General features: G+C 47.3%; 1 protein-coding gene across 5 annotated transcripts in view; it reads left to right on the forward strand.

The window, feature by feature from the left end:
• The window catches only part of PPARA (peroxisome proliferator activated receptor alpha), a 70,332-nt gene extending 62,661 nt beyond the window's left edge, over positions 1 to 7,671 (forward strand). For all 5 annotated transcript variants that reach the window (XM_060025820.1, XM_060025821.1, XM_060025822.1 and 2 more), the window contains exons 7-8: positions 2,921 to 3,368; positions 6,394 to 7,671. In XM_060025820.1, coding sequence (XP_059881803.1) covers positions 2,921 to 3,368; positions 6,394 to 6,641 — 696 coding nt within the window. In that variant the 3' untranslated portion in view covers positions 6,642 to 7,671. The remainder of the gene's footprint in view (positions 1 to 2,920; positions 3,369 to 6,393) is intronic.
• The last annotated feature ends 5,128 nt before the right edge of the window (positions 7,672 to 12,799 follow it).

Raw genomic sequence — 12,799 nt, forward strand, 5'->3', positions numbered from 1 at the left:
CTATCAGTTAGGGGAGACTTCTGGTCCTGGCGTGGAGTGGTTTTGGGGGCAAGTGGGCATCTCTCTGCCTTGTGCCGTTTAAAAGCTTTACAGTGTGCTTCACCGATTTGAAATGACCACCCGTAACATCAGATATATTCATAGTCAAGCTTGAGGATAAAGAAAATATTCCAAAGTTAAATATAAGCTTCTGGATTTTTAAAATAGTCTAATCAAGAATGTTTCTCAATAAAGTCTGGCAAACTTTCAAGGGTGTCACTCTATAATATCTCTTTGGCTGTAATAAACATGATTTTTCAAATGTTAGCACTTGTTTTGAATTCAGATCGTTTCTAATTTTGCCTGTTCATGAGGCCTGCCTTTTAAAATCCAGGCGATAATTTTATACACATGAAATGAAATATTTCTTACCATTGAAGTCTCCGTTTATGAGAGAATGTTCCACATAAAAATAGTCCAGGGCCAGCGTCCTGGGCGTGTGTCCAGCTTCACAACGCCCCTGCTTAGAGGGCCTTGTGCTGACGTTTAGTGCTCTGTCACTGTCTTGAAATTCGTAAGCACTTTCGAATAAGGGACCCCACATTGTCATTTTGCACTGGGCCCTGCAAATTGTGTAGCCAGTCTGTGCTAGTCCAAGAGATGTCCTACCAAATAACAACAACAGTATAATAATAATAATAAGCGTTCTGCAGTCAAACACTGGGAACCACTATTTATGCCAATCCCATTCTTAAAGGTCCACGGTGTACACTCACGTGAAAGACTCTGGTAGACTCTAACTTTATCTAACTCAGTGTTTCTCAAGGGTTTTTTTTGGCAACAGGATTCTTTTTTTTTTTTTTAACACCTTTATTTCTGCTAAATGTACTTTTGAAAAGCCAGTGATTTGAATAAAGTCAAGGTGGCCTTATAATATTTTCTGAAATTGAGGGAATACTGCCACCTGTCCTTTAAAAACATTTTTCTGGTCCATCCTGTAAACGTTAATACTTTAAATCCGAGCTCCAACTTCCTGTGAAGCAGAACTGCCCCCAGACTTTCTCAAAACAGTGGTAAATCTGGCCTGCTTTCAATTTATTTATTTATTTTTGGCTGTGTTGGGTCTTCGTTGCTGCGCGCAGGCTTTCTCTAGTTGCGGCGACCGGGGGCTACTCTTCGTTGCGGTGCACGGGCTTCTCATTGTGGTGGCTTCTCTTGTTGCAGAGCACGGGCTCTAGGTGCGTGGGCTTCAGTAGTTGTGGCATGTAGGCTCAGTAGTTGTGGCTTGTGGGCTCTAGAGCGCAGGCTCAGCAGTTGTGGCGCACGGGCTTAGTTGTTCTGCAGCATGTGGGATCTTCTTAGACCAGGGCTTGAACCCATGTCCCCTGCATTGGCAGGTGGATTCTTAACCACTGGGCCACCGGGAAGTTCTGGCCTGCTTTTAAAGTCTTTGGAGAGAGACAGTTTTACTCTTCCTTCATCAAACTTGAGATCGTTAGAAATTGGGCTTTGAGTTCTGTATTCAGAATGTTTTCAGTCATTCACAGATAATTTTAAAAATATTCCCTTTCCTCAGATGTGAAATCAGATCTTTTTTTTTTTTGTCCCACACTATCTTGCAAATTCTAATTCTGTTTAAACATTTCATAGGCAATGCATCACATTATCCCAACACACCCACCTCTGTACCAGGTATACCCAGCAGGTTCCCAGAAGATGGCTTTGTGCTGATTCCTCCTGATGCTCTTGTGAGCCCAGAAATAGGGCACACGTCGTGCCGTGGGCACAGAGGCACTGTCAGTGATGTGTTTTGCCCACTGGCAGAGTGATTCTTAAAATCACTGGGCTTCTTATACACTCAGTGTTTATCCAGTGGGGATCGAAAATAATGCCTCAGCCCCCTTCATTATTGGTCTGTAGAACACATTAAGGCTGAGAGAGATCCCTCAGAGCCCGCCATTTATTCCGCTCTGCACACAGAGCTGGCACAAAGTTTGGCCAGCAGCGGTATCTGTGCCCATTCTTCTAAGCCCCACCAGATACACCATCGCTTCTGAGCACGTTGGCTTCAAATAACATGGCCAACCATCTCTTCCTTCCTCTGCTAGATCTTTATAAAATGGCAGGAACGGTGGGTTTAGATGCAAATGGGAAGGCCACATTTAGGGAGCTGCCATGGGGATTCGGTATTTGTCTCAGAACATGGAGCAGTGGTGGGAAGATTTCAGTCTCCTGTACCGGGAAACGAGGGTCCTTCAAGGCTTTCCAGTTTACCCCCCAAGAGCAAGGGTTTAACGATGCTCGTTTGTTTACTTCCACACAAATGCCAACGTTCTGACTTGTACTTACGTACATGCCAAATTTATTCATTCAACAGTCAGCGTCGGATAATGATGATTATCTGCGAAGTTCATAAAATGGCAAAATTAAGAATTATTGTAATTACTGGCTATTGCAGTAGTATTTGGGAATTTAGAGGACATTATAAAATATTTAAAGTGCTTTGCTAATATTCTCTTTCTTGTTAGCTTTATTGCCAAAATCAGTACTTCACTTTTTTTTTTTTTTTGGCCATGCTACACGGCATACGGGATCTTAGTTCCCCGACCAGGGATCAAACCTGTGCCCCCTACAGTGGAAGCATGGAGTCCTAACCACTGGACAGCCAGGGAATTCCCAGAACTTCACTTTCTTAGCAATGAAATCCCCACCCAGTTTTAGGCGCCGATGATTATTCTCTTACTGATTTATATTGTCCTCTATTAAATGTCTTCTTGTCCCCAACTAATTTTGAGGTTGTTTAAGGATGAGGACTGTGTTTTGTACATAATTTGATTCTCGACAGGTGGCTGGAATACTGCAGCTACTCATCATTTTCTTGATAATTAAGCAGACAGCTTGTCGCCAATCACCCGACTTATTCCGGTGTTTTTCTTTTCAGCCTTTTGTCATACACGACATGGAGACGTTATGTATGGCCGAGAAGACTCTCGTGGCCAAGTTGGTGGCCAACGGCATCCAGAACAAGGAGGCAGAGGTCCGCATCTTCCACTGCTGCCAGTGCACGTCTGTGGAGACGGTCACGGAGCTCACGGAATTCGCCAAGTCCATCCCGGGGTTCGCAAACTTGGACTTGAACGACCAAGTCACTTTGCTGAAATACGGAGTTTACGAGGCCATATTTGCAATGCTGTCTTCTGTGATGAATAAAGACGGGATGCTGGTAGCATATGGAAATGGTTTTATAACTCGTGAATTTCTAAAAAGCCTAAGAAAACCATTTTGTGATATCATGGAGCCCAAGTTCGATTTTGCAATGAAGTTTAATGCACTGGAGCTGGACGACAGTGACATTTCCCTTTTTGTGGCTGCTATAATCTGTTGTGGAGGTAAGTTATTGACTTCACCTGCTGGTGCTGTGGCAATCACAGCCTCCCACCTAGGGAATCTGGCCGGTGGTAAATCCGACGTGAGTAGGGTGGAGCCAGCACTGTAGGGGAGGAGGGTGTCCGAGCCCCACATTGCCACTAACCAGAATTCAGTGAGAATGATATCAATATCATATCATACTAGAGCATATGTTATTGTTTTCTGTTTCAGAGCTTTTATTTTTTAAAATTTTTATTTTATATTGGAGTATAGGTGATTTACAACGTTGTGTTAGTTTCAGGTGTATAGTAAAGTGATTCAGCTATACATATACATATATCTATTCTTTTTCAGATTCTTTTCCCATTTAGGTTTTTACAGAATACTGAGTAGAGTTCCTTGTGCTATACAGCAGGTCCGTGTTGATTATCTACTTTATATATAGCAGTGTGTATACGTTAACCCCAAACTTCATGTTATTATATATAAACACATTTGTAAAGTATAAGTGTTCTATCTGTAATTACATGAATATATATTTATTTAGAATATAATGGAAGATTAGGTATCATTAATAATTATAATGTAATTATATCTAGTATATCTAATATCTATTATATATCAGATATAATTGTAATAATATTATAATGTATGGTGTACAATATCATCATATACAGTTGGCCCTCCACATCTGTGGGTTCTGCATTTGCAGATTCAACCAACTGCGGATTGAAAACATTCAGAAAAAAACACTTCCAGAAAATTCCAAAAACGAAACTTGAATTTACCACACACCGGCAACCATTTACGTGGCATTTACATTGTGTTAGGTATTACAAGTAATCTAGAGATCACTAAAGCGCGCGGGAGAATGTGCGTAGGTTATATGCCATTTTATACACGGGACTTGAGCGTCCGTGGATTTGGGCGTCTTGGGGGGTCCTGCAACCAATCCCCCACAGATCCCAAGGGACGACAGTGTTATAATTGTGTTATCATCATATTATATCCATATTACAGACAGTATTCTATAAAGTCATACAGATGTTAGTACAGTTGCTGTCTCCATTGGTACATTTATGCTATTTCATAATGAAAACTATCTGTAGCTCACGGTCAGTGACTGCAAAGTGTGCTTTGCCAAAGGAAGTGGATCCCAGTGCAGGAGAATCTAGGCCTCTGTACGGGGCAGCTGGCCCTGCGGTCCCCAGGCTCTTGGCTCGGTGTCACGTTCCTTTAAATAGCCCTGTCCTGGGTCTAAGGTCAACCCTCTACTGTAAACTCGGCTGACCCCACCCAGCCTTAGGGGAGACCGAAGGGGCCACCGCCTCCTCAAGCTGCCTGAAGCTGTACTGTCCGCCGCGAGTCCCTCACTCGCGGAACTGAGGCTGTGGCCGCAGTCGCCCGGACTCTGGACGTGGAGCTGGGGGAGGGTGGCCCAGCTCCACGAGGTCCGTCCTTCTGACCGTCCAGCTGGGCACAGGTGGAGGAAGTCCTGTGCTCTGGCAAAAAGCACAGAATGTGATCCACCACCATCCTTTGCGCGCTCAAGATGCCGTGTTGTGGGCAGAGCGACGCACAGCTATTTATAAGTAGTATGACAGTTTATAAAAGAAATTTTAATCACAGATCAGAAAAATGTCTGGTGAGGTATACATGAAATCTGTATGACGGGGTTAAAATTATGAGGGGGGGTTCACTTACTATTTTTTAAAATCTCTCTCTTTAAAAACTTAGTCATTATTTTATAACCAAAAAAAAAAAAAAAAAGAAAAATCCACATGCTGAGCAACACTTTTGAAAATCCTAGTGATGCATATGGGACTCTAGAGAGAGCCCTGCCTATTGAATACGGAGGGTGGGGGCTGATCTTCTGAACAAGGGCAGGATGCATGGATCTGAGCTGTCCCGGGAAGTCTGGTGTCTGTGTCTGAGCCACCCCGGGAGGACACCTGTGTCCACATCACCCTTCCTGCCCCAAGCCTCAGGCCTCCCCTCTCTGGGTTAGCTCAGCATCCTCCCGTATCCATCCTCCCATTCCCTGCCCCAAGCCTCAGGCCTCCCCTCTCTGGGTGACCTCAGCATCCTCCCGTATCCATCCTCCGATTCCCTGCCCCAAGCCTCAGGCCTCCCCTCGCTGGGTTACCTCAGCATCCTCCCGTATCCATCCTCCGATTCATTTCTGGCTCCACCTTCTTTTCAGCTGACTTATGTTGGAAGGTACCTGTAACGGCGCTTTATACCACAAAACCGAAGTCAAACATAATCACACTCCTTAAATATTGTTGAAACCGAGCACCTAAGAAGACACAGGAAGAAGAGTTTCATTTTCCATATTATGCAAAAGCAGTTTGTGTGTATAGTTACTCCTCTACATACAGGTTTTCCCCTGACAGGTGGTAATCAGATAAATCCTAAAGGAAGCGGCCACCCCGTAAGGTAGCTAGTCATTTTAAGGTCGTAGAAATATTTAGGAATGAGTATTTGTCCTGTCTGCCCCTATCAGGCCCAGCGACTTGGGAAAAGTCTAGTTCCATCTTCTAGGTAAGTTAACAGCATCTAAAGGCAGCTGAGCTTTTGGTAAAAAGAAAAGGCCATGTCCAATCAGAATGTTTGGTTTCTTGGGAATTCCCTGGCAGTCTAGTGATTAGGACTCTGCACTTCCACTGCAGGGGACGTAGGTTTGATCCCTGGTCGGGGAACTAAGATCCCGCATGCTGAGTGGCGTCGCCAACAAAAGAAAAAAAAAAAGGGCTTCCCTGGTGGCGCAGTGGTTGAGAGTCCGCCTGCCGATGCAGGGGACACGGGTTCGTGCCCCGGTCCGGGAAGATCCCACGTGCCGCGGAGCGGCTGGGCCCGTGAGCCATGGCCGCTGAGCCTGCGCGTCCGGAGCCTGTGCTCCGCAACGGGAGAGGCCACAGCAGTGAGAGGCCCGCGTAACGCAAAAAAAAAAAAAACAAAAAAGGTTTCAAACTGAAAAACAGTTATTAGGTATTAGCATGCTGGTAATTGCACTCAAACATCTCTGCTTTCTTTTGAGGATAGATCGGCCCGGCCTTCTAAACGTGGGACACATTGAAAAAATGCAGGAGGGTATCGTGCACGTGCTCAAACTTCACTTACAGAGCAACCATCCCGACGACGTCTTTCTCTTCCCAAAACTCCTGCAGAAGATGGCAGATCTGCGGCAGCTGGTCACGGAGCATGCGCAACTGGTGCAGGTGATCAAGAAGACAGAGTCCGACGCCGCCCTGCACCCGCTGCTGCAGGAAATTTACAGGGATATGTACTGATTTCTTGGAAATGCACACAAAAAAAGAAACTTTTCAAGCGTTTTTAAAGGCGACAGCACTACAAGTGAGAGATGGGAGCAACGCAACTTTGCACAAATGTCACCATTTGAACCTGGGACAAAGGAAAGTATAAGCTCTAGGTAACCGGAATCCTGTTCCATGTTTCTTTCTTTTTTTAACCACTGCTTCAAGAAATGCTGGTGATAAGCAGCTGTTAGTCAGGACTTGGAAAATTACGCAGAATGGTGTTCAGTGGTCTGATTTAATGCACCCGATGTGAATCAATGCAGATTTCTTTGTCACCTTAGGAATTTACTGGTGAATTAACCTCAAAATACGTGGTCTGTCTTCCCTTTGCACCACGTTTTGACTGTTGTGCTCCTTTATAATTTTGAAAACTAATCAGCACTTTTTAATTTTTATAATCCTGTAAACCTAGATGTCTCCAAAGGTTAGGTATTTAAAAAGTTTCCTGAATTTGAAGAAAGACAACATGCCGGTTTTGAATTGTAGGATTTAGAATGTCAAAGAATGATTCGATAAGCTATCAAAATGCAGCAATTGTTTTGTTTCAGTTCGCTGTTTTCATGGTGTAACTAATATGTGAAAAAGCCTGTTCCCAGGTTTGTGTAGAAGATCCCGGAAAGCCACGTCTCACGGGCCCTCTGGACTCGATCCTCTGCCTGTTTAAAGCTAGTGTCTGTGGTCAGCAGGAACAAGACAGACTCTGAAGCATGTCAGCTTCCCATTCCTCTCACCTCCATTTCCTATCAAATCTGAACCAACTGACTCAGGCTGTTTGGGGGCCATGGTCACGTCTCCAGGGGCAAAGTGACAAGTTATTTGTAAATCTTGCGCTGGGCCCCCTCTGTCAAGGCAGCTCCTTGGTCTCTTTCTGTGTTGCTTTTTTAAACATGCGGCTTAATTTTTATAACTCTTGCTGGTGGTAGCTGCTCCCTGGAGTGGAGAAGACGAGGCATGGGTGACTTTATCGTGGGGCCTGGGGGCAGGGGTCTCATCTGGAGAATGAACAGGCCAGGCCGGGGCGGGGGGCGGGTGTGGGGTGGATACGAAATGGTGGTTGTACTCATCTCAGGATGCACAACAGGCTGGTGGTTTTTACAAAGATTTTGAGAGTTGTTCCCTGCTCCAACTACATATGTAAGGTACTTTTGCCATTATCTGCAGTATCTGTTTCAGCCTTAAAGATCAACTTTTCAACCTTGGTCCAGTTAGGAAGGCGGTATAGATTATGGTTTTCGTCTAGAGCACACGGACCTGGAAATCCTCTTTTTCTGTCCACCATGGTAGATGAATGGTCCCATCAGAGAACTTTCAGCAGTGCCTCCCCCGAGCCAGACTGGGCTGATCCTGCCAGTTCAGCCCCCGATGCCTCTTGGGCGACAGCATTTACGACCTGGTGGTACCCTGGGTGCCCCTCCCCCTCTATCTTTAGGAAATTTGGTTCTATGAGGTCATTATTATTTGCCGTTAAAGAATGGCTAGGATTGAATTTGATAAAGTTCCCAAGATCAGCATTATTGTAAATAAAACTGTGAGACTTCAACTAGAGAAAAGCAAAACTTACAGTTAGGACATCCTTTTAGACATTACACGTTTAGTGGTGTGTTTTATCTTTATTTTTTTTTAAAGATCCAATCAGAGGATCTGCTGGAAGCAAATCAAAGCATTTCCACTTCAGAATGACACCAGTCAGGGGTTGCCCTAAGTCAGAAAGGAGTTAAGCTCTGAGTCACAGGGTGCATCCGTGTCCCCATTCTTTCCTCAAATGCGAACTCCCTGGGCTGATGAGCCTGGAGGCCTGTGGCTTGTCCAAGGTCTCGGGGCAGGATCCCGGTGCCAGGCATATGTGGCCTCTTGCTCTGGTGTCTTGGGACAGATCTATTCAAAGGGACACAGCGTCGGAAAGTGAGCCTTGAGACTCAGGCTTTTGGAAGGGTTGTCTGTTCTGTTTAGCTTCTCACACAGCCTGTCTGAAAGAGCTCCCAGCTCACGCGCGCCACGGGAACAAGCTGATGGCAGGCCCACGTTCCGCATCAGCGGCGTTAGCGAGCGCCTGGTCCCCTTGGGGCCCAGCTAGACCACCAGCAATGCCCCTGGCGAAGTCACAGAGGACCTCAGCTTGAAAGCCACTTGACACTGTTCACTTGTTAATAGGAAGAAATTCATTTGAAATAACAGAGTCACTAATTGCTACTCAGAGTATTTGTGGTCCCCTGATCAAAGATTTCTCCAAGCACTGATAGTCAAATATAGACGAGTTATTCACCAGTTCAATATATGGTCGTTTTTCGAATAGTAGCTATTTAAAGAGCACACTCTGGCTTGCTAGGTTTCAGTAGACGTCAGCATGAGGTCCAGTGGAAGCAGGTTCCGGAAGCTTCAGACCACAAGCGTGGAGCTGGCAGCCCGGGGTGCTGGATGCGGAACCTGGCAGGACCCCCTTTCACCACCTTGACCCACTCTTCAAGCCACTGTTTAAACCTGGTTCTTCCTTTCCTCGACTCGTCATCACAGGAAGTGCCAGACTCCTCAGAGACCACAGATTACCAGGCAGCCTTTGTCTGGGAAGCGGGGACCATGGGGCTCCTCCAGGACACCCTGCTGCCGTCCTGCCAACACGCCTCCTCTCTGCCTCCTGGGCATTTCCAGTTGGGGGTCCCACGCCCCGCCTTCTGCCCCTGCCACCCTGTGAGAAGCCTGAGGGCTGCACATGCAGGACGCCACCACCCCGACGTCCAGCATTGTCAGAAACAGGGCGCCCCAGCCGTCAGAGGGGCACTTTGACTACTGTCAGAGCACCAGAGCCCTTCCTGCTGCCCGCCCGGCCTCCGGTTTCCCGGTGACCTTTCTACAGCTCTCCGCTGAGAGGCGTTTCAAGCATCTTCCCAAAGAGGGTATATGCACAGGGGTAAACAGTGAATGTGAATTGAGGGGAAAGAATTTCAGAATTCCAGAATGTCCTTGAGAGCTGTTCCTGTTAAAGGGAGGCCTTCCTTCTACTTTAAGAGCACAGAACGCACCTTTCCACGGTACTGATGCGTTTCCTACGCTGGGCCACATGAAACTCTAAGGAAACAGACGACCTTGAGGACAGTGGACGTTCCAGCAAAGGGCAGCAGCCTAAGATCTGAGCAGAAGCTCAAGGCCCACGTAAGATCCTTTGTTTGATATATGGTGATAAGTACTATTAATTGAGCAACTACTGTTTTCCCAAACCTACAGCATGACAGCTACCTCAATAGAGCTATCAAAAGATACTGTTAAAATTAAGGTCCACGTAACACTGGGCCTTTTGGTGCAGCTCTAGTCAGACCATCTATCGTTAGGGCTCAGAGGCTGGATGCTCACCTTTGCTGTGTGCACACTGAGAAATGGAAGGTTTTGTGGAGTTATAAAGGAATTTTATTGTTTAAAGGGAGCCTTGGGAATTCCCTGGTGGTCCAGTGGTTAGGACTCCACCCTTTCACTGCCGAGGGCCCGGGTGACCTGCTCACCCAGGGCCGCCTCCTCTTGAGCTATGCCTGCTGGCCATGCGTGAGCCTGTTCATGGGGGAAATCCTGGCAGATGAGGGTGGAGAGATGCCTCCGTGCAAGCCTTAGTCACACCGTGGCTTGACGAGGCCTCGCCACGCCCCAGCCCCACCTGTGCCCCTCTGTGCCTGACTCCTTTTCAAGCCACTGTGACACTGGGCACGTTTGACACCTGGTGGCCAGATGCACGATGGAGGGTTTTTGGTTTTTTGTTTTTGTCTTGACCCAATAACCACACCTGTCTCTGGAATGTCTTAAAAAGTCCTGTTTAAATATAAGTCCATTGTTTAAACCAGGGAGTCCGGCGCTCCCAGCTAAGACCAACTTGATCACCGGCATGGCCTTTTATGGGGGCTTCCAGGGACCGGGGGAAAACCAGCCACCTTCAAGTGCCTCTTCCACCCGTGTGGCCTTTCAAAGCGCAGATCCCACGAGGAAGACTGTGCCAGGTGCTGACGGCTCCCCGCCTGCGCTGTCGATGCAAGTTCCTGCCGTCGCCTCCAATCCTCAGCCCCGTCTTCAAGTGGAAAACACCAGCTTGGACGAAGGGCCGCCTGGCGGTGCAGGGTTAGCCCCAGGGGTGGCCTGCTTCCCGCACTTCCCGCCCCTGCATTTAAGACGGGCAAGGTTGCGGCGAGGCGCTCCCTGTGGGTTAGCCCGGTGCCTGGGCTGCACGTGTTCCTGGAGGGGTCACTTGTTCTTAGGTTCACAACAGTGGTGTCGACTCAGGAGATGCGAGGAAATTGTACTGTCCATAGAAGTTGCAAACTAAGACCGATGCCACCAGCGGGGGGCTCAGCGATTATTAAAGTGTCCAGGGAGGATTTTCGCCACACTCACTGTTCCCACGGCGTTTGTGGTGCGGGCGCTGGACGGTTCCAGAGACGGACCGTCTGTATTTATTCTTCTCATCTTGTAAGCGGCCCAGCTTCTCTTAAGTGTTGGCCCAAGCTGATTTACGGGGCTCCCCCGGGATTGTGGATTCTTACCAACCAAGTCTTTGCATGGAGCTGTCAGCTAAGGGGACTCTCGCCTTCCTGACAGCAGTGACTTCCAGGCGGCACAGCAGGAAGGCTCTGCAGACAGCTCGGCTGGGAGGAGCGAACGAAGGGCCGAAGGGCCATGACAGTGACTGCTGACAGCGTCCCCACCCCCGCTAACTGGGCGCTTTCCTCCTTCTCAGTGCAAGGACTTTTCCGGTGGCGTGTTCTCCTCTAGGGACCTTCTGCCCAGAAAGATCTAAGGTTAGGCTCCAAAGGTTGAGGTCTAAAAGTTTTTGCTGAGATTTGTATCTATTTTTAGGTGCCATTTTAATACCATTCAGGAAAATGGTCGTGGACCCTCAGCCCGTGAAACACACGGGAGAGACAGCAAAGGACTCAGAACACAGGAGGCCCGTCCTACTTCTGTGGAAACTACGGGACAAACTGAAATGTGATAGTGGAAGTTCTGCAAGGAAAAGACTAAGACAACGCGTCTCCACACTTTCACTTAAAGAATTATGTAACGCTCTGCACGATGCTGTGTCTGTGGAACGTGGCAGGTCCTTAACCTTATCTCAGCAGAGCGGGCTGCTGCGGGTGGGGCTGCTTGTTAGGGCAGAGAGTGAGAAGCCGCCGCCCAGGGCTCGTTTCCAGACGCCCTTTCCCGGCTCGAGGCACCCGGACTCCTCAGATCTAGAGGGGGGCTCTCGACAGACCATCTGCTTCTCAGAATTTCAGTCTGAGATAAGAGAAGTGTAACCGTTTACTTCCACCCCCCTGAGAAAGGGGGGCCATGTACCGTGGTCCAGGGGGAACACATGCGGTCACATCCTTCTGGAATCCTTTGCCACATAGAAGACCACACTGCATCCACGTCAACATCATCTCTTGGCTACGGCAACTGGTAAACATCAAGGACCTCAGGCCCCGCGGCTGTTAAATGCATTACATGAAAAAAATCGAAGAAACAGCAATTTTTTACATCACAAATAGCAAATTAAGACCTGGGTCAGGTATTTTTCATTTAAAATGTGTTTGCTAGTTTGGGTGGAATGTGAAAAGCTTCCATGTTTTTCCCCCGCTGAAGGTAATACACCAGCCTCCTCCTCTCTTGCCCTTCTCTCCCCCCACCACCCCCGCTGTCACCCTCAGCACCTAAAATTCATTAAGTGATGAACATTACAGCGTCATGCCAGCCGGAGTGCAGACAAGCTCCCCAGGTGAGCCCTGGCTCCCCCGACAAGGGGTGGGGGCCGCTGAGTCTCCAGGCCCTGAACACAAGTGAGTGGCTCATCTTTTCAAGGTCAAATCATTCACTGGGCAAATGTCTTCTCTTTTTAAAGGCACAGGCGGTCTGGTCCTTTTTTCAGGCCTAAAAAAAAATGTACCTCACACGAGATGGATACCACTCAGTGCAGTTTTCGGTAAAATTACAGTATTCGGGTTTGAGTATCACTATTTTTTCTACACTGTATGGTAAAAAAAGAACTATGTTAATAGCTATATCTTAAATACTGTGATTTGAGGGTTTTTTTTAAAAAATCCTAATGTAAATATTTTACTCACAATCACGCATCTAATAGCAAACATTGGGATTCTTCTGCAATCAGTGTTAATTGA

The sequence above is a fragment of the Delphinus delphis genome, chromosome 11 (assembly GCF_949987515.2).
Source record: "Delphinus delphis chromosome 11, mDelDel1.2, whole genome shotgun sequence".
NCBI lineage: Eukaryota > Metazoa > Chordata > Mammalia > Artiodactyla > Delphinidae > Delphinus > Delphinus delphis.